We start from the raw sequence: 20,609 nt of genomic DNA, 5'->3' as shown, positions 1-20,609 counted from the left end.
CGCGGCCGAGCGGCCGCCATGTTGGCGGGCGGTGACGGTAGCGCCGCGTTGCTGGGCGGGGATGGGAACGAGGGAGTTCGGGCGCCTCATCTGTTAAACACCCCACGGCCCTAGAGACCCTGTTTATGCGTCTGAAAATTACCGGAACAAAACATTTTAATTAAAGGAAATGTTCTCCATCTGCATCAACGCACCTCGCCCCCTCTCCCCCCCCCCCCGGCTGCGCTGACAGGAGCGAGAGCTGCGGCGGGCAGAGAGGAGCCGCTTTCAGGCCGAGACCGGTGGCGGCAGGGAGGCGCCCCCCACACCTGCCTCTGTGCCAGGCCCGCTGCAGCACTCGGGTATTAAGCAGGATGGCTATAGGACTGAAGTTTAGGAACACCCAGCCCTGCCTAACTGTAAAGAATTTGTACAGGGGGGAAAATAATGTAAGTGTTGATATGGGCAAAAATGGTGCACTGTAGAAAATTGGCTTTTTCTAAAGGCATGAGGCATTTCAACATTCAGCAAGGCACATTTTCAAGAGCAGTTTGAAATGTTTAATGTGCTTTTTGTTTGAAATCTTACTTTACAAGGCAACTTATCTCACTGTCACCAATATTGCAATACAAAAAAATCTTACAATGGTTTATTTGCTAAAAAACTACAACATTAAAATTGGGGTTAGGTAGTTCTTCCCTTTTGCCAGCTGTTCTGTTAGGAGGAGTGTGCTGTAGTCCATTGCTAAAGGTCACTGTACTTAATAAGTTACACAAGTTCTGTACATAATTACAGTCAAGAGTTCCAAGATATGTAGCCATATAGTACACCACAGTCAAACACCATGAGGGCAAAGAATTACTATATAGGAAAGCTTTTTGTTGGAGAATTTCTAGTTTATTTGACCAAGAGTCATTTGATGTCCTCCCCTCTGGGAACTGACATCCATCTTTCTTAGGCACTGATCCAGGCAGAATTGCCTTGCAGAAAAACCTGGCTGTTCTACTAAACCCATGCATTATTAAAAAAAATTTATGTAGCTCAAACTCTTCATTAGGTCTATAAAAATAATTATTTGCTAGACTCGTGCTCATCTTCAAATAGAAGCAGTACTTGAATAATTTCACATTCTCTTTCTGAATTAGGTTCACTGCAGTGTAAGATCAGGCAAACTTCAAAACCTTAGTCGAGTGCAACTCAACCAACTGGATATTTCAGCTTGAACAAAAACTCTGTCTAAATACAACTAAAAGATGAAAGTTTGTACCACAGCAAATCCAGCTAACTCTAACACTGAATATCTTTTCCATGGTGGAAAAAGTCACTATTATGTAAGTTTTAGCACAGGATATTCAGGGAAAACATATTGTAAGATCATGCTTTGTAGACAGTTCTACTAATGATTCAGAGACATATACTGACTTTGGAATGAAGTTTTGAAAATTTGGCTTTATGCAGGGCAGTAATTAACAGCTTAATGCTATGAAAACAAGCAGCTTTACTATTTAACATGAAGTTATGAGAGCAAGAGCAATTAAGCCTCCTGCATTAAGTAGTTAACCTGGATATTTATCTTTTATTATAAAGTTTATAGCATTACAGAATCCAGCATGGCACTGTAAGAAACCATGTTACAGATGCAGTATTTGTTTTTGCTTGGTACGAAAAGGCTGAACAGCAGCATAATTGTTGTAATATTGAATCCAGGATTGGAATGAATTGTTTTCTTCTGAATGAGGATTAGTCAGTGATTTAAAATAAAAGGATGCATTTTTAAACCTCAAATATGTGCAAATTCCTTTCAGTACAGTAGAGAATCTGGTAAAGATGTGTGCAATCTTGAAAGTTATGTGCCAGCACAGTTACCGCCAATATATTGCAAACAAGCACATGGAAAGTTAATCTCCAAATGGTTACTCACAACTTTCAGTATTATTTGCAAGAGTCCTCCTCACAGCTGGTGTTCTCTTCCCACCCCACTTTATGTCCTTTTATGCAGTGCATCAAGGTATTGACATTCATAATTACTGTAAAAAAAATGGTCCATGATAGTTCTATTAAATTTCCTTCAGGAATTCCAGTAAATTCTCCATTCTAAGACAGCTGTAACTGTTGTAATGGATTTATGAAAGCAAACGCAAACTGAGAGATGAAGGCCCAGGAAGATTAATATCTCCATTCTCCTAAGGTCTTCAAAAGCTTTTAAAAACACAAACTTACTCAGATGCTATTCAGAAAATCTCTAGATTTTGGTGCTTTAGCCTTGGTGTGATTTTGTGTTTTCACATGTTGTACGCAACATAAATAGGATCCAGCTGGTCAGCTAAAAATCCATCTCTCAAGTGCATTCGTTGCTTTTCACCACGGGAATTGATAGGAATAACACCTGGGTCCACAATGACTACAACACCAACTATAAGGTAATGCTCTTCCAGAACAACATTTGTTACCAGCGCAACCAAGTCCAACGCTTCTTGTTCTGAACCTTCTAATTCCACAACCACCACAAGTAAGTTGGTCCATGTAAATACGGCACTGTTGGTATGATACAAATATTAATCGTGAGAAACAAATTCTATGGTCAAAAGAGTTAGTCAAAGAGAGACTCACTGGAAATAAATTTTCCAAAGACGTGAACCATGTAATAAATGATATAAGTAATAGTAATATGAAAATATTCATAAGTCAAGACATATCAAAAGCTGTAATTTCACAAATATTCTTTGTCACTTGTTTTTAAATTGTCTGTATAGAAAACATAAGTTGGTCTTTTTCTCTTACAGGCACACAATCACGTATTTAAAAGTCCTTTACACTTATGCATTAAAATAACCACTAATATTTCACATTCAGTGTTTGCATGCTTGATATTAATGTACTTTTAAATTTCTCCAAAGATTTTCAAAGGAGAAAAAAAAATTCCTCATTTAATAACTACAGCAACTGCTCTGAGACTAAATAGCACCTGCTGCCAAAATATACATATCATCTGTTAGTACCGAATGAGAATAATGTATGTTAGAACATACTATTGAAAAAATCCCTGAGATACCTATACCACAGCCAAATGTATTCATTCTGACAGCCAGGGCAATCCACAACACAGACTTAAAGTGTCCTGCTACCCTGCTTGCATCTTGCCCTCCCCATTTTTCAGGCTATGAAAATCAAACTCTTACACAAATGTGCTTTTTTTTTTTTTTTTTTTTTTTTTTGAGTGGGGGGCGTGAGAAGGAGGGGAGGATATTTTTTAGTTACTCTAACAGTAGCAGTTTCTAAAGCGAAGTTTGATAAATTTACTCTTTATAAAAAGCTCTCGATCTAACATGCTGTTCTGCAAAAATGTGACTTCTGGTGCTTCAGAAGAAATAAAATGATAGAGAGATACAATTTTAAGCCTCTTACCATTCTGCAATGCTCTTATGTGCTCTTATTACAGAGGTTTCTATATCAATGGGATGATACCTCATTCCTCGGAGCTCCAGTGTTTCATCCAAAGAGCCTACCACATATAGGGCATCATGCCTCTCTGAAATATAGCAGACATTCAAAATATCATCAGGTCTGAAGAACAGACATCTTCACTTGTACGTGTTTCTTCCTAGCATGCTATGAATTTCAAGGTGCTTTGTGGGAGAAACAAGTCTGTAATACACATCAAGCTCTACCATTTGGAAAGACAAGGATTAACAGCTCATTTGGTACTTTCCTTTCAGTAGCTTAAAAAGCAAGAGAAACATGACAGAAAAGAATCTGAGTCATCCAATTCAGCCCCCCCTCTACTACATACAAAGCACAATGTAATCTCCCTTCATAAAGCCAATCAAAACCCAATGTTAAAGCATCTTTTTGTCCCACTGTTCTTACTAAAGAACTTTCCTCCTCTTATGGATGGGAACACTCTTCCAATTTTCAAATTTAATTCACTTTTTTACTTGCTTAACCCACTTGTCCGCCTGCCAACAGCATTCTTCTGTTCTTAAGTGGCCCACAATTAATGCATCGAGAACAATTCTATCCCTTCCTTAGCCTTGGTTTTGCTAGGTTAAATAAGAGAAGCTCTCCTAGACACTTCTTGCAGGACATGCTCTCCACATTGCCCTCTTCATTCTGTATGTCTGTTCTGTCTGAATGCACTTTTTTCTTACACCTATTTTAGAAACCTACTCAATTGTGTAACTTGAAATTAAAAGCATGCTGGGAAATAGCAGTATATTTCATGCATACTTGCCAATACTAAGTTAATATATCATACATGATCTCTCTAAAATTTTAACAAATTAAGGACAACTGGCATTGTTCCACAGTGAAAAAAATCTCTGATAAATGATTTTTCAAAAAGCTACAAGACACAAAAAGTTACTATAGTAATCTGTTCCTTGCCATCCTAAACTTTCTTTGTGTGTGTGTGTGTGTCTGCTCAGAGACTGCAATTTCTGTAAGCTACCAGCTTTCTCAAGAGGGAGCCATTTCATTTTGAAAAGTGATTGAAGGACAATCCTGCTAAAACATCCTATGCAGAAGCTTGTGCTAAACAGCAGTACAATGTGCATAGGATGTTAAACAACTGCCCTAGAAAAATCTGAGTGGGGAAAGCAAGGAAAGCTGAGAGCACCCTGGCTGAATCTTTTCTAACATGATCTACCAGCTCTGAAGGGGAAGATAACTTGCAATAAATGCTTTTTTCAGGGAGCTGGATCTACCTTATAATCTGCTGAAACTGCATCCCTTTGATGCTTCAGAAACTCCAGAGAAGCAAGCCAACATAGTACTGCTCAGTTTGTTTAGTTGTTGTATGGGTGGAAACCTGGCACCAAAAAGGGACCATCCTGCCTAATGGCTGTAGCTGTGGGCAGATACCACAACTCTGATGCAGACTGTTCCTTTATTAAAGCGTACCTCTGTGCTCTGATGGCATTGACTGTGGAAGAGGGAGGCCTGCAGGAAATTACTCCAGAGGAGATGAAACTTTGCCTACTAATTAAGTGAGCTGCAGGGACTTCTCTAGCAGGAGTGACAGCACTCACCTTCTGGCTAGTATTCAAACATCACTTCCTCCAAGCTCAAGAGGGGTGCATCCCAAGGAGAAAGAAGTGCAGCAAAGGGGGCAGGAGATGTACATGGATGAGCAAGGAGCTCCTGGCCAAGTTCAGACAGAAGAAGAAAGTACACAGAATGTGGAAGAGGGGACAGGCTACCTGGGAGAATTACAGGAATGCAGTCAGAGTATGTAGAGATGCGGCGAGGAAGGCTAAGGCCCAGTTGGAATTGAGCCTGGCAAGGTATGTTAAGGACAACAGGAAGGGCTTCTTCAAATACATCGGTAGCGAGAGGAGGACTGGGGAAAATGTGGGCCTGCTACTGAATGGGGCGGGTGCCCTGGTGACAAAGGATACAGAGAAGGCAGAATTACTGAATGCCTTCTTTGCTTCAGTCTTCACTGCTAAGGGCAGCCATCATGAATCCCGGAGCCTGGAGGCAAGGGAGAAAGTCTGGGAAAAGGAAGACTTCCCTTTGGTTGAGGAGGATAGGATTAGAGATCTTCTGGGCAAGCTTGACATTCAGAAATCCATGGGCCCGGAAGGGATGCACCCACGGGTACTGAGGGAGCTGGCGGATGTTGTTGCCAGGCCGCTCTCCATCATCCTTGAAAAGTCATGGAGAACTGGAGAGGTGCCTGAGGACTGGAAGAAAGCAGGGTCACTCCAGTCTTGAAAAAGGGCAAAGAGGAGGACCCAGGCAACTATAGGCTGCTCAGCCTCACCTGCATCACTGGAAAGGTGATGGAACAGCTCATTCTGGATGTCATCTCCAGACATATGGAGGAAAAGAAGGTGACCAGGAGTAGCCAGCATGGATTCACCAAGGGGAAATCGTGCTTAACCAATCTGGTAGCCTTCTATGATGGCATGACTGGCAGGGTAGATGAGGGGAGAGCAGTGGACGTTGTGTCCCTTGACTTCAGCAAGGCTTTTGAGACTGTCTCCCAGAACATCCTCCAAGCTCAGGAAGCGTGGGTTAGACGAGTGGACAGTGAGGTAGATTGAGAACTGGCTGAAAGGCAGAGCTCAGGGGGTTGTCATCAGTTGTGCGGAGTCCAGTTGGAGGCCTGTGGCTAGTGGTGTCCCCCAGGGCTCAGTACTGGGTCCCAGCCTGTTCAACTTCTTCATCAATGACCTGGATGAAGGGACAGAGTGCCTCCTCAGCAAGTTTACTGATGATACCAAGCTGGGAGGAGTGGCTGATACAGCTGAGGGCTGTGCTGCCATTCCGAGAGACCTGGACAGGCTGGAGACCTCCAACAGCTGGGTGGAGTAGAACCTCCTGGTTCAATAAGGGCAAGTGCAGAGTCCTGCACCTAGGGAAAAATAACCCTAGGCACCAGTACAAGCTGGGGGCTGAGCTGCTGGAGAGCAGCTCTGCAGAGAAGGACCTGGGAGTGCTGGTGGATGACAAGTTGACCATGAGCTAGCAATGTGCTGTTCTGGCCAAGAAAGCCAATGGTATCCTTGGGTGCATTAGGAAGACTGGCAACCTGGTCAAGGGAGGTGATCCAGGAGGAGGTCTGCTAGGTCAAGGGAAGTGATCCTGCCCCTCTACTCAGCCCTGGTGAGTAGAGTACTCATCTCAAGTGGTGCATCCAGTTCTGGGCTCCCCATTACAAGAGAGACATGGAGCTACTGGAGAGAGTGCAGCATAGGGCTGTGAAGATGATCAGAGGACTGGAGCATCTGCCCTATGAGGAATGGCTGTGAGATCTGGGACTGGTTAGGCAGCAGAAGAGAAGACTGAGGAGGGGTCTGATCAACGTCTATAAGTACCTGAAGGGAGGGTGTCAAGGGGATGGGGACAAACTCTTTTCAATTGTCCCATGTGACAGGACAAGAGGCAATGGGCAGAAATTGAAGCACAGGAAGTTCCGCCTGAATGTGAGGGGGAATTTCTTCACTGTGAGAGTGGCAGAGCCCTGGAACCGGTTGCCCAGAGAGGTTGTGGAGTCTCCTTCTCTGGAGATCTTCAAAACCCACCTGGCTGCAACCCTGTCTAACATGCTCTAGGTGACTGTGCTTGAGCAGGGCATTGGACTAGATGATCTCCAGAGGTCCCTTCCAACCTTACTGATTCTATGATTATATGAGAGCCTGGGGGAGACTGAATAGCACACCAGAACAGTGGACTGGAGCATGTCCTTCTCTTAGTGACTGATACAACAGAGTTGTATCTGAATTCTGAATCCTGGAGAACCGCTATCCAGTGCAACAGATGGGGTTGCTCCTCCGAAGCCTGAGCTTTCAACAAATCTCTCCCCTTGCCCACTGTTTCTTCTCTACATAATGGAGAGCTAAAGGTAGAATGCAAGTGTGTGGAGTCCCAAAGACAGTTATATTCCAGAAGTGGGAACACTGTTTTTCTATCTTGCCTAATGAATGATTAGACAAAATGTAAAAGTGTTTGCAACCTCTCTACAGCTAATTATCCAGTGACAGACACACAGACATATCCATTGTAGATACCACTATTCACTTAAGTCTCATCACAAGTTACAAGTTTTTTTAAACACAATCACAGAAATCACAGAAATCATACAATGATCAAGGGTTATGCCTATTCCATATTCCAGCCCAACAGAAAATGGAGCAGATTCTTTCACCAATGCACTTAAATACCTCAAATTCATTTCTGAAGGTTGCTTTTTGTGCATCTCCTAAAACCATGGCATGAATTGGCATTATTAGTATTATCTAGATCAGCACTGAAATACAGTAAGGAAAAAGGCACAGGGAGAAATAAGTCGAAAGGCACTAATGTTTGAACTGATACGCTCATGGCATTTTGGCAAAGTGGAAATGAAGGATGAGAATCCTGGTTTTTAAAGCATTATGAATTTTCCATTTTGCGTGGTTGTCCATTATCAGTGTAATCAATTAACATACACAGAGTAAGAAAATGTTCCTTTCACCTTCAGCCAGCACTTATCTTTTAAGGAAGTTAGTAAAAACTTGCAGGGCAGCTTACTCTTTTCTAGCTCAGCTACCCCAAACAGTTTTAAACAAATGCTTCTGTATTTTCTGTGTACATGTTTTCTCTCACCTCCACTAGCATCAGTAAGTTCTGTTCTGCGCAGAAAGCCAAGGTATCCAGTTCGTGCCCAAACAGTCTGAGTGTCTCCAAAACTCAAGTGAGCAGTAAAGTGATCAGCGTGCAGTGCTTCCTCTCCATACACTGTGTAGTAACCAGTAGCATTATGTGGACTACTCACCCATATCTAGGGGATAAAAAAAAAATGACAGAAGGGAGCTATTCCGATGTAAACATAGGTTATTTTGCCAGATCCAGGCAGCATAATTTCTTGATTTAAGAAAATCTGTTCCATTGACAATGTTGCTGTTTCTAAAATGCCAGAAGTTATTTATTACAGCCATTAACTAACCTCTGCCCCATAGAAAATGACTAGGAAAAAGGACCAAAAGGTGAGTTTTCTATGCATGCAATTTAGTACAGAGGAAAAATGAACTACACGTTTGGCTCACCGAAAGGTAAAACTTTTTAACCAACGGTCTTCTATTAATACGAGATCTTAATACACTCAAATCTAAATGCATACAGAACAAAAATTAAATGAAGCAGTGGATTTTCTCAGTGCTACTCTCCACTGATGAAGTACATAATGATAACAAGATATTCACTACATCTTCTAGCTGCCAGTCAGACACAGAGTAGTCAACTGGTGCCACCACTTGGTATGCAATATTTTGGCAGAGGAGGGAGCAAACTTTGCAGACGTTCACAGAAGCATGCAAATGTTTTATTCTTCTTTGTGACAATTTAAGCTCTGTATACTTCATTGCTTGCCACATTAAGGTGATCATAATTATCCCACTAGAGACAGGCATTTACCTAGCATGATTCATCTGTGTATTAAATCACTGCTGATAAATAAAGTAGAAGAGCATCAACGGTTTACCTCTCCTAAATGCGAGTCTCCCAGAGGTCCCTTAGTTTCTGTATGTGCTATGATAACTTTTACCCCTGGAAGAATCTGCAATAGGAAGCAAATGTTTAAAAGAGAAGTTAAATTCATCGAAGGAAAGGTAAGTTAATAATGCAATGCCAGAGCAGCCAGCAATCCCCCCAGTTCTTCCCTTTCTACTCCCCTCTGCCCCATAGATACCAACCATCTTCCTACAAAGATATGTAATCATTTAACCACTGAGCAGCTGTTTGCAGCTTGTACTTATCTTTGAAGTTGATGTATCTATTTCACACCTGAAAACTGCCTTCTGTGTGAAGGCCTGTGATTTTTCCAGCTGTATCAACAACACATCCTGTTATTTCACTTTAGCTTTGCTTCATTTTAACTAGCTGTTCCTTTTAAGCTCAGTCTCTCTCTAGTGCCTCTCCTAGATATACTGTAATTAGTGAAGCGCACAGTCTCTCACTGCACAGATTCTGTACTGAGCTCCAACAGAAGCAGCTCACCACACAGATAATGGTAGTGAGGGGACAGGACTACTTGGTGTCTTTTCAAGTTTAGATAGCTCCAAGTACAACAATAAAACAACTCAATAGATAGTTGGATCATTTTTTACTCTAACACTCTCTATAATCTCTCACCTTCCCAGACTCCATAAGCGGCAGACTGTGTGGCGAACCTCTCTCTACCAAACGTACTCTGAGAAAGTAAAAGAAGAAATTTGTACAAAGATTTATGAAGTAAAATGAAGCTAGATTTGCTCTTCTCAAACAGTGAAGAGCAAGCCAGCCTAAACAGAATCAAGGGATACTAGGCAGTCCATTAGTGACATAACCTATACAGTTAATGTGTCAAATACAAGACGTGCTGAAGGAGCAGGGAATGCAGCAGGAAAGGTGTACAAGAGAACAGGCTCCTTTCATCTCCCTATATATTACTATTAAGTAATATAGTAAGTAATACTTATTAATATATTAAGTAATATATTACACCACCCCAACAGCCATATTCTAGAATTTACTCTAACACAGTGGGAACTTTGAGGCTGTAGCTCAGCTTAACTATAGCAAGAATATATCCCATGCAAATCATAGTGATAAATAAGGAGAGAGTAACTGTAATTTTCATTGATCAGTTCAAATGCACTTCAGGATCATGGGAAGGACCTTTCAATAATTTGACTTCCACCAACTGAGATTTAAGCATACAAAAATTAGAGATCAGTAATCACAAAAGCTATAGGTTAGCAGAAGCCCCTGATTTATTATTACCAATACTCAGTGGCTTTCCTTTAAGCTTTTTTAATGGCGTTATGTTACTTTAAACACAGAAACAAATATATACAAACATATATATACGTGTGTGTTGGTGATATATATGTAGATATATTTATATAAATGAATCCTACTAAAATTACAGCCTGAACTTGTTACTGCTGGCAGTCGTATCAACCAAGTTAACCAAGAGGCAAGAGAACACAAAAATCCCAACTACAGAATAAATTGATGGAAAATATCCTCAGCAAGTTTGCAGAACACACCAAAGTGGGGGGTACGGGACAGCTGACAGGCTATAGTGCAAGCCGGACATTCAGGGAAACCTGGGAAGGCTGAGAAAATTCAGTTGGTTTGGCCCGAGGAACAAAGTCTAATTGCAGTTTTCCACTACCTAAAGGATTGTTACAGAGAAGATGGAGCCAGATTTCACAGAGTTGTGCACCAAAAGGACGAGAAGCCAGAAACATAAGCAGCTAGAAGGGAACTGCTAGTAAGAAAAACATCCTTCCCAGACCAGGGGCACACCCTCATGACAGGTACCCAGGAAGGAGGAAGATGCGCATCCTTGGAAATTTTCCAAACTTAAGGGGACCTGGCCCAGAATAACCTGATCAAACCTTTTAGTTGGCCCTGCTTTGAGCAGGAGATTGTGTGAAAACTTCCAATACAAAGTAGTCATAAATTCTCTAGGCTGGGGTTCCTTGCCATACCATAATGGGGAATTAACTGCTGCCAAGAGTATTTCCGCACACCAGTACAATGCAATGAGGCTTAAATTTCTTCTCTACAGACTTCCAATAGTTAATGCTTTAACATAATCTGTACCTGTCATGTCGAAGTGCTCTCATATCTACATAGACTGTTGTTGGATCTGGTCCTGCTGTTCCCTAAGAATACAAAAGAAGAAAGAAATTGAATAGAAGCCAGAAAATCCCGTTTTCATTTTCACATCCATATTGCATAAATTTACACATTCCTCTCCCTCTTTTACTGATGCTTAAAAAAATTACTGCCCTAATCTACTAGAAGTATAGTAAAAAAGCCCCTCTGTAGACTGACTGCTATAAAGCTTTGATGTTTTATGGTAACCAGTAAATGAATGCACAAATGAAGTATGTGTTTATATACGTAAGCCTTTAAGTGCACCAAAATTTATTTTGGTATGCATCTCTTTAAAAAGAGCTTGCATAGCATGCTTACAGAGCAAGTGTAAAGTATGCAAGCACCAACCTATGCAGGTACATAATCCCTTTCCCAGCGCACAAATGTTCTGCTTTGTAACAGGTCTGTCAAGTTTCATTTAAGAAGAAACAAAAACATTTAAAACATACCTCGAACCAACTCACACCTTTTCAAGGCTTCTGCCAGTTACTGCCTAGACAGAGGCAGATCTCTGTTGCAGTCAGAGGCTGAAAATCTCTCTGGTGAGAGGTTGTATTTGTAAAACAAATCCACTTCCTGTCGTGGGAACAGATCTTTTCTCCCCAGCAGTACTTAATCTCAAAACAATTAAAAACTACTGTGAAATGCCTACTTAAACTTAAGCTGAAAAAATAGGCAGACACACTATGTTTATCCCCCCTACCCCCTGTGCAGGAAATACTTAAAATGAGACTACTTTGTCATCACCTTAAGATTACAGTGCTAGAATAGCAACAATGTCTTTATAGTGACATTACTTAATACTTTCATAGCACCACTGCACTCAATGTTACTGACAACCACTCCGGTTTTGGTATTAATCCTTGCTATACCGAGGTTCTGCTTGTTTGAGAAAGAGTTTGTACTTCAGCTACAAGTGTTCTTTACGAATAAAGCCAAACTCCTATAGAAAAACTCACTTGATCTGTTTCCAGTGAAAACTCCCTTATATGGGATACATTATTTATAGAGTAACACTATAGCACAAGATTGACTTTAGGACATTACAGGCACACACATGCAGCACTATACCTGTTCAGCCAGCTTGCCCAGCCTGTTTGGCTGACAGAGGACCACAAACAGAAGTAACAGAGGCCATCAAAGTGAGTGAAACAGAGAGAAAGGGGAAAAAAAGAAAATACAAACAAAGAGGCACTGGAGACATGAGATACACACAGCAAGATAAACAAAAACTCATACTGTTTTAGAGTGAAAGGATTATTCCCATTTCAGATTTCTCAGAGTCCAGCACTTAAGTAGTTCACTGGGAAACATGCAGGGCCAGCAAAATAAACCAGAAGAAATTCAAGCAGATACTATGTAATACCTATTTCCTTATCATAACTCCCTTCATCTGTAAGTATCTAAAGGCTGCTTATAACTTAAGAAATACCTTTTCAGTAAACTAGTCAATTAAGGTTGGAAGGCATTATGTATTTATTTGCATGCTGTATTTATTTGCTTTGCTGTTTTCTAATTACTAGACTATATTTTAAATTCTTGATTTTAGGCAAGTTATGGCATGTATAGATTTTTTTTTTCCTAACTAGAAAAGAAATACATCTATTAAAAAAGTTAGATGTAGATCAACATAAAGTTAGATGTAGATCTGGTTAAATTACCTCTATGAGATTTATTTCAGTTGAGTACTGAACTACCATGGGCAGTCCTGGACCACAGCATGCCATTATCCCTAGTCTGGGAAGTAGGGCTGTGTATTTAAAAGACATTGTCCCACCCAAAGCTTCCAATTTTATATCTCCATTGAAACAAGTCCAAGTCTCACATAAGGGGAGGCAAACAAATTTGCATAATAATGCTGATTTGAGAGCTTTCAAAACAAAAAAAACCCTGCAACCTTGGTGTTAAAGACAATTTTTTTATTATTTGAAGAACTCCACCTTCATTTGATTTCACATTAACTACTTTTCTACAGGCAAAATCTGAATCATATGAAAGCTGAAATAGCATTGCTTGAAATATTTCAGATGTTTATCAACAAGAACTTCTGTATTTAATTTACTACTGCTCCTTCACAGTAGGAAGGAAACTAGTTTCTTATCATTGATCCTCCATTTTAAGAGGCATCTCAGTTGGTCAATTAGTACAAAAAGGAGAAACTATCATAATTCACATTCCTCACCACAAGCATGCAAGATGATCTTCAGGGCTTTATGTAACTTGGTAACTTGGAAGAAAGCACATAATGGAGCTGCAGCTTACAAAGTTCATTACAAAAAAAAATTACGTACAGCTGAGTAAGATTTTCTATAAGGTTCTCAGATATGCTGTGGTTAAACAGAAGGAAAAATAGCTTAATCTCACCTGTAAGCAAATTGCTACATTGACCCGGCACCCAAACGTAGTGCTCACTGCACGAGCAGAGAGGCCCAAGTCTTTGAATAGCTTAGAGAAAGACTGTGTTAATGTAATCCTTGGTCTCTCCTCTGCAACCACCATGCATGTTCGCACACAAGACAGGTTAACTCCTTTCATCTGTTTGAGAGATTTGGTAAAGAAAACAATACATTTTAAAAATCAACATTTCTTGAAAATTTCTAGGTCATTTGAATTTGAAAGTCATTTGAATCTGACTTTAAAAAACACTACAACTTGTCTCCTGGAGGAAGGCTCTCAGGAAATAGAGCAAATAGATACAAACATAAAAATAATCTGATTATCACCCCCACCACTGTTTTTCTTGCGGTCAAGACTCAGCAGCAAGTCTGCCTACAAAAAAGGCTACACCATCACGTTGGCTTGTGAATACTCTCCCCTCACGGCCCTGACTATCCACGCTGTACAGATAGCCATCATTTCCTGCTCCCATCTGGAGAGAGGCAACTCTTGCCTTTGAAAAGAAATCTGAGCACAGTTAACAGCACAGTTTGTTTCAGTGTCTGTTCTGGTTAAACAGTATTGACCTGGACTGCACTTTGGCTCCATTTATCCAGGACAACCCTTTAGTACTGTGCCAAGCGGCTCTGCACTCTCATGGCAGAGCCTGATGGACCATTTACATCATGTAGCACTCTGGTGGGCTGCAACACAGCCACTCATCGTTTTGAGCTGAAAAAACAACAAAATACAATTGTCTGAGGGCTTGGCAGGCAACCCCATGAAGTTCACAAGAGACCTCCTCACTCCAAATACTACGCAATTCAGATAAAGGCAGTGTGCTTGAGAGGATATTAGCTCTCAGCAGCATGAATTTGAGCCTGTAGCAAGTGGCTCTGGGCCAGGATTCACTTTACAGTGAGGTCCAGGAGGACAGAGGAACAGACTTTGTCTATACGGAGAATAAGCACAATGTAGCCTCATTCTTGCATGTAGGCAGCTGCCAAACATTCCCAGCTAAAGCACTGAGCAGCTTAGTTACTAAAGCCATGGGAACTCTCCTGCTATTGAGACAGAAGTGCCTCTTCAAATAAATTTTCAGTTAGGAAATTTCTCTCTCTCAAAAAAAGATGTAGAAGCGTGTAATTACTACTGTTAGTGAACCTCATTATTTTGGTTTACAGAATTTGTTATTCTTCCATATTCTGTGTAGTAAGCTGAAACTCAAAAATAAGTCAGACAGCTATTTCTAATGATGTAAAATTGCTCAGATTAACTGATAATGTTCCATTTTTACCATATACTAAGACTCACAGCTAAGGACTTTGGCATGGCACAATTTGCTGTTTCTGTGTACCAATGGGCAATAAATCAGCTTTAGAATTCAGCACTTTTGGTGTGAAATCTGAAAGCAGGGAGCATTTGCCAGGGTCCTCCCTCGCCCCAACAAGAAAAGGTTGTTAGGCTTGCTAAGTATTTTGTGCAAAATTTCAGAAATATTTATCAGTGTGAGAGGCAGTACAAATAAGTCAAGTTGAAAACAGACTTCTTTCAAAAACGTGGGAAACTTCCAGCACATCCAACACTTGCCAAAAGCAAGTCTGAAAGGCTTTCAGAGAAACAGAGGAGTCCACCTTATACAAGCTAAAGTGAAATAATTTTAGAAAAATACATTATATGACATATAGATAAAGATACATTATTTGATACATTATGTATGTCAGTATGTTAAAAAAAAATTAAGTCCTCGTACCCGCAGCATATCAGTCTGTGTTCCAAGCCCTTTGGTGCACATCTCCATCACTGAGTAAGAGCAGAAAGTGACACGCACTTTATACTGACTTACTGCAGACAGCCACAGAGACACATTGCTCTCCAGTTCAAGAGGAGGGACTAGAATAGACTGATGACCTGAATATATGCTTGAGAGGGGAAGAAAGAGAAACAAAAAACTTCAAGCCATCCTAAAAGAGCCAAAAGTTACAGAAAGTCAAAATGAAGTAAAGGAATGTGGAAAAATGGAGACCTGGTTATCTATTTGAATTTCAACTTTCTTTGTAAAAAGCAAGTATCTCACTGTGGTTTCAAACTGGTTGAGTAAAAGCTACAGGTTAAAGCTAAAGCTACAAATTTTAAGGCAAGTATACACATGCCTCTCAGTAAATTGTGCTGAATTTACACCTGCCTTGAATTTTAGGCAAGTTTTCATTTTCAAATAAACCATATTGACAGGACGGAAAAAAATGTTTGTGCGACCCCATAAACGCCTGCCTTTCCTGCAAAGCCTCCTTCCCATGATCTGCTTCCTTTGGCAGGCTGTGCCTCCCAGGCTATTCTTGACCATGTAAGCTGGCTCTTAAGCCTTTTCTTGATGCCTGCTTGGAGGCGCAACATGCTTTCTCATTACAGTTATTCCATTACTAGCATAAATCTGTTGGGGAGAGAGGGAAACCCTCTGGCTGTTACAATTCTCAAAATAAGTATTGCCTGTCTGTCCTTGGCCTATGGCCGGGTGTCACCCGTGGCATGCTTTTACTGTGTAGTTAGAACCATTAAAGAGTTTGCTCCTTGGCCTCCATTTCTTGTGGGGAAACCTCCATCCTTACTTTCTCTTCATACTGTCCACAAGCAGCCTCGTATCCAGCACAGACTACTTGCAACTATGGGCTGAGAAGCCAACATGACTTGTGTCTGCCTCAGGCAAAAGTATCTCTAACTTGCTTTTAACTTGCTTTCTGAATCAGAAAGTTATATTTGATAGAGAAGATACTGTTGCGAGGAGCTCATAGATAAAACAGGAAACATTAGAAAGTTAGAACATTAGAATTCAAGCTTTTACTGCACTCTTTCTAGCCTTTGCTATAGGTCTGCCAGTTTTTGAACAGTGGTAATGTGAAGTATTTGACCTAGATACAAGTTAACATGAGTGGGAAAATTCAGAATCATGTCATCTTTTTTTAAATATCATAAATGACCAGTCTTAAATTACCAAATGTTTGTTTAGATCAGTTAACTATCAAAAAAAATCAGAGTGACATGGCCCTTTGTAAAATTAGGCTTAGACGAAACAACTCATTTTGCAAGACTAATAGCATCTCTGATTGCTTTCAACAGGTAGCCTGACACACTTGCTGCCGTTTCTCCTGACTAAAGTTGATGTGTGTTTGTAGTTGGTGCTACTACTTTTTTTAGTTGCTGAATAGATTAAAAAAAAATCTGTAATAAAACAAAATCTTTCATACAAAAGTAGTACCCCATAAATCATAAAGCAATACCCTAGATTAAAAAATCAGACATTACATTAACTCTTGGATAGAAAGCATGACATGCAACTCCCTTCTCTAAAATTCTTTTTCAAAATCCAGTTTTTAGATTTTAACTCTTCCATCACTGTGGTTTCTTTTTCCCTCCACTCTGCCTCACTTTACTGATGCTATAAACTATCGAACGTTACCAAAGTTAACATTTTACCTTCTTTCTACACACTTGTTTCCCAGTTTGGGGTACTAGAGAGGCAAGGTTAACTACAGTGAACTTAATTTTAGTGAATTTCTCTTTACTATCTGTTTATAAAATAATCTTTCATATTCAGTTTCTGTATTTTTAATTAAATATCTAAAATGAACTTTTTTTTCCCCCATACTGGACACATTTCACATGCTTTAACCAATCGGAAGATCTAAAAGGCAAAAACAATTTAACCACTGTGAAAGATGTGTTGCATTATAGTAGTTTATCTGATTGAATCAAAGAAACTCCCACTCCTTTATCAAAGACATTAAATTGCTTGCTTTAGCAATATTTATCAGTGCACAACAGTAAAGTACCTATAACGAAGTTAATTGTGGCTATTTTGACAGTCTGAGTCACTACTGTTCACTTGGTTTCTAGAGAAGGGAAGAGTATGTTGGGGACATACAAGCAAAACTAACATTTAAGTAACGTACCTGCACAGGCACCATAGTGCAAATCCCAAGCCACAATAAGGGTCAAGGCAGATGGCAATCTGACGTGAGGGGTACAGCTCACACTGCAGTTTTATTGAGCGACATAAGGCACTTGTAGCTGCATGAGACATCTGTAAGAGAAAAACAGGCTCTCTCAAGAACAGTTAAAAAAAAAAGAAAAACAAAAGGTTTCACTTTTAACAACTGATGGAAATACCTATAATAGAAGATACTGCAATGGGTAATGAATTCTAGGCACTTTTGAAACAGGAAAGGAATAACAGCCCAAAATTGCATAGATGCATAGAATATGACATGTCTCTTGTCACACACCTGATAATCACAACAGAAAACATCCATGAACTATAGCACAAACGCTGCCTGTTCAGCCCCCTCAATGATTGTTCAGATATAAGACTGAATACTTCCAAAGATGCATCAAGAAATTTCAATGTCATGCAAACTTGAAAATAAAGCAAGACATTTCTTTTACCATTTTTACATTTTTTTTTCTCTAGCAGGATTGGAAAAAAAATACAGAATATACCCATACATGAGGCAATTAAATACATTAATATCTGTTCTATTACTCTACCTTTACTCCTGCTAATATACCAGTAGTAGACACACTGAAGTCCAAGTATGCCAACATATCTGGAGATGGAGGTCTAAAAATATTAGCCAGCTTCTTTTTAGGCATATCATCTATTTAAAATATATAACAGAAAAGGATATCATTTTATTGTTTTGGAATAAGAGCACAACAGTATCTTTACAACATTAACACAGGATATTTTCTATAGTTTATGGACAGGTACACTTATACAAACAGGATGTAAACATCCATCCAGTTAGCCAGCTATGATGTGACAAGATAAGTAATTCAGTCTCCAAGCTATTTATGCTTTATCTTAGATAGTGGGTAAATGTTTTGTACCTGTATCCAAAATAGTAGGCCATGTTTTAATATCTACAGCTGTTGCAGCTTCCTTAGACTTCAGCAGTTTCATTATCGCTTGTGTGGTAAGTATACATGCAGATTTACTGACCTGTAAAAAGACAGCATTAAAAATATTTATAAAACCAACAAATTCAGGTCCCAGTGATTCCATATCCATCCAAAGCAGATAAACAGCAAGTTGATTACAAAGAAAGGACACTGAAAATAAAGTAAATATATTATAATGATAGAAGGAACATTTCAAAACAGCTTTTTTAAAAAAAGTATTTATTGAATCAATCACAGAACACTAATTTTCAAGCTTATTTTGCCTTGACTGAAGCAAAACAATTCATCAGGCAGCTTTACTAGCTGCATCAACAGCCCATCAACAATCATAAGCATTAAAAAAGAGAATGTCTTACACATACCTCTACAATCATTTTGACAGTGGGCAGAGTGGTGGCAAGATTCTGCGGATGAGGGGGGCGAACGGTGATAGGTATACAACCAGCATATAAGCAGCCATAAAAAGTTGCTATTAGGTCTACTCCTGTAAAGGATATTTGTTAAATCAAAACAGTGTTATCATCACAAAAGGCCCAACCCTTTAATGAAAAACAAAATATGCACAGAAAATTTTTAATAAAAACTAAGGGTTTCCAGCTCACAAAGGTCTTCTAACACCAGTGGACTGCTCTTGGCCATGCCCAATTCTATAAAGTTTCAATGTTACACATTTGAAAGTTAGCAGGAATTATTCAAATCCTTAAAGTTTGTAGAATATATTTTGCATGGACAGCAGAACAAAGAAAACTGAAAAATAAGAAACCTCAAGGTATTGTAGGTCATCAAGATGACAAGTTAGATTCTTTTTAAAAAGTATGCATTTGATTTACACAATTATCAGTACGAAATAAGAAATTATCTTACTTCTGCAGGGTATTACTTCTTTCCGTTACACACCTGTAAAAACACACTAATAATATACAAGCCTGAGGTCCAAATTCCACTGGAATGGCAATAGCCATTCAGGAGGTTCAAATAAAGATTAACTCTTCCTAATCTGATTTTCCATGGGTATAGATACAGTTTTATTCCCTTTTCTGAGGCTGAAAGTCCAGAATCTTTCAGCTAGTTTAAATCTAACTACTTTTTTATAACTGTCCAGACATCTGGAAGGGTTAGATGAAAAGTGTTTGGTAAATTCAGTTTGTCATTTGGAGAAGTAATTTATTAACAAAACAACAAAGAAATTCGAAATCTCTCCTTTGAAATAGTCACTGCTGTATACCACCATATTAAATGGATATTTGAATGCTCTGCCTTAGCAGAATTTATATTTCTTTTCCTGCGATGCCTGACTTCATGATTTTTGCTGTCTGTACTGCCTTACCTGGGGGATAAACCAGGGCTACGTGGTCACCAACGTTCAGTCGTCCTTTCTCCATCAGTGCAACTGCCACTCTCTCTGCTCTCTTGTGCAACTGTATGCACGACGCAGTGCTAGCTACAGTGCCCTGCACAGAACAGAAGCAACTTTGGAAAACTTTGTGGAAAACACTTTGAAACTGAACACCATACTTGCTGCTGGTGCAATATTTTACTGTAGTTATTTTTAACAATAGGGCAAACAGATTTATAGACTCAAAATACACTCAGCGTTTCAGAAACCATGCTGATAGTTCCATGAACTTCTAGAATGCTACAGAATTTTGTACATACAACTTCAAGCTTCAGACAGGGAAACAGTTTCTAAATGTACGTGGTACTACAAAAAGAATATTTTACAAATTTTGAAATTTGCAATCCAAGTATGAAAACACAGTACTAAATGTACAATTTTTTTAGCAAGTGAAGCATTGCGGCAGCTTTTTCTTACTCAGAGGTGCATGAAGATGGGGCTGTTACAGAAAGCTCTCAATCATAAACATTTTACAGCCTGTTTATGTCTAAACTGATACTACCTTTCTCTCTTTGACCTTATTTCTGTTTCTCCATCTCCTATTACCTTCTCAGCAGATTGTTAACAATTGTAACAATTACAAGTTCTACTGTGTGGGGAAGAGGACTAGGAGAAGTTATTCCCAAATAACCACAGTTTCAAATGCACTGTCCAAATGTATGTTTACACTATGAACACGCATGCTGCAAACTGTAGTGCCTGGAGACTTTTGCTCTTCTGTTTCCTAGATAGGCTGAAACCTGAACAGTTTCTCTGTATCTTCCATACA

General features: G+C 39.6%; 1 protein-coding gene across 6 annotated transcripts in view; it reads right to left on the bottom strand.

Moving 5' to 3' along the window:
• Nucleotides 1-516: 516 nt before the first annotated feature.
• Nucleotides 517-20,609, bottom strand: part of DIP2A (disco interacting protein 2 homolog A) — a 126,772-nt gene continuing 106,679 nt past the window's right edge. For 2 of the 6 annotated variants that reach the window (XM_062579335.1, XM_062579337.1), the window contains 14 exons: nt 19,772-19,895; nt 18,807-18,928; nt 18,373-18,484; nt 18,031-18,140; nt 17,436-17,566; nt 15,242-15,410; nt 13,477-13,647; nt 12,184-12,213; nt 11,056-11,117; nt 9,595-9,652; nt 8,945-9,019; nt 8,071-8,245; nt 3,385-3,508; nt 517-2,514 (listed from right to left, as the gene is read on the bottom strand). In XM_062579335.1, coding sequence (XP_062435319.1) covers nt 2,262-2,514; nt 3,385-3,508; nt 8,071-8,245; nt 8,945-9,019; nt 9,595-9,652; nt 11,056-11,117; nt 12,184-12,213; nt 13,477-13,647; nt 15,242-15,410; nt 17,436-17,566; nt 18,031-18,140; nt 18,373-18,484; nt 18,807-18,928; nt 19,772-19,895 — 1,716 coding nt within the window. In that variant the 3' untranslated portion in view covers nt 517-2,261. Of the gene's footprint in view, nt 2,515-3,384; nt 3,509-8,070; nt 8,246-8,944; nt 9,020-9,594; nt 9,653-11,055; nt 11,118-12,183; nt 12,214-13,476; nt 13,648-15,241; nt 15,411-17,435; nt 17,567-18,030; nt 18,141-18,372; nt 18,485-18,806; nt 18,929-19,771; nt 19,896-20,609 lie in introns of those variants that run through there. The other 4 variants (XM_062579336.1, XR_009958847.1, XR_009958848.1 and 1 more) reach the window with 4 other exon arrangements.

Source organism: Rhea pennata, chromosome 6 (genome assembly GCF_028389875.1).
Source record: "Rhea pennata isolate bPtePen1 chromosome 6, bPtePen1.pri, whole genome shotgun sequence".
NCBI lineage: Eukaryota > Metazoa > Chordata > Aves > Rheiformes > Rheidae > Rhea > Rhea pennata.
The sequence above is the reverse complement of the archived record's forward strand: the minus strand, read 5'-3'. Positions and strand labels throughout refer to the sequence as shown.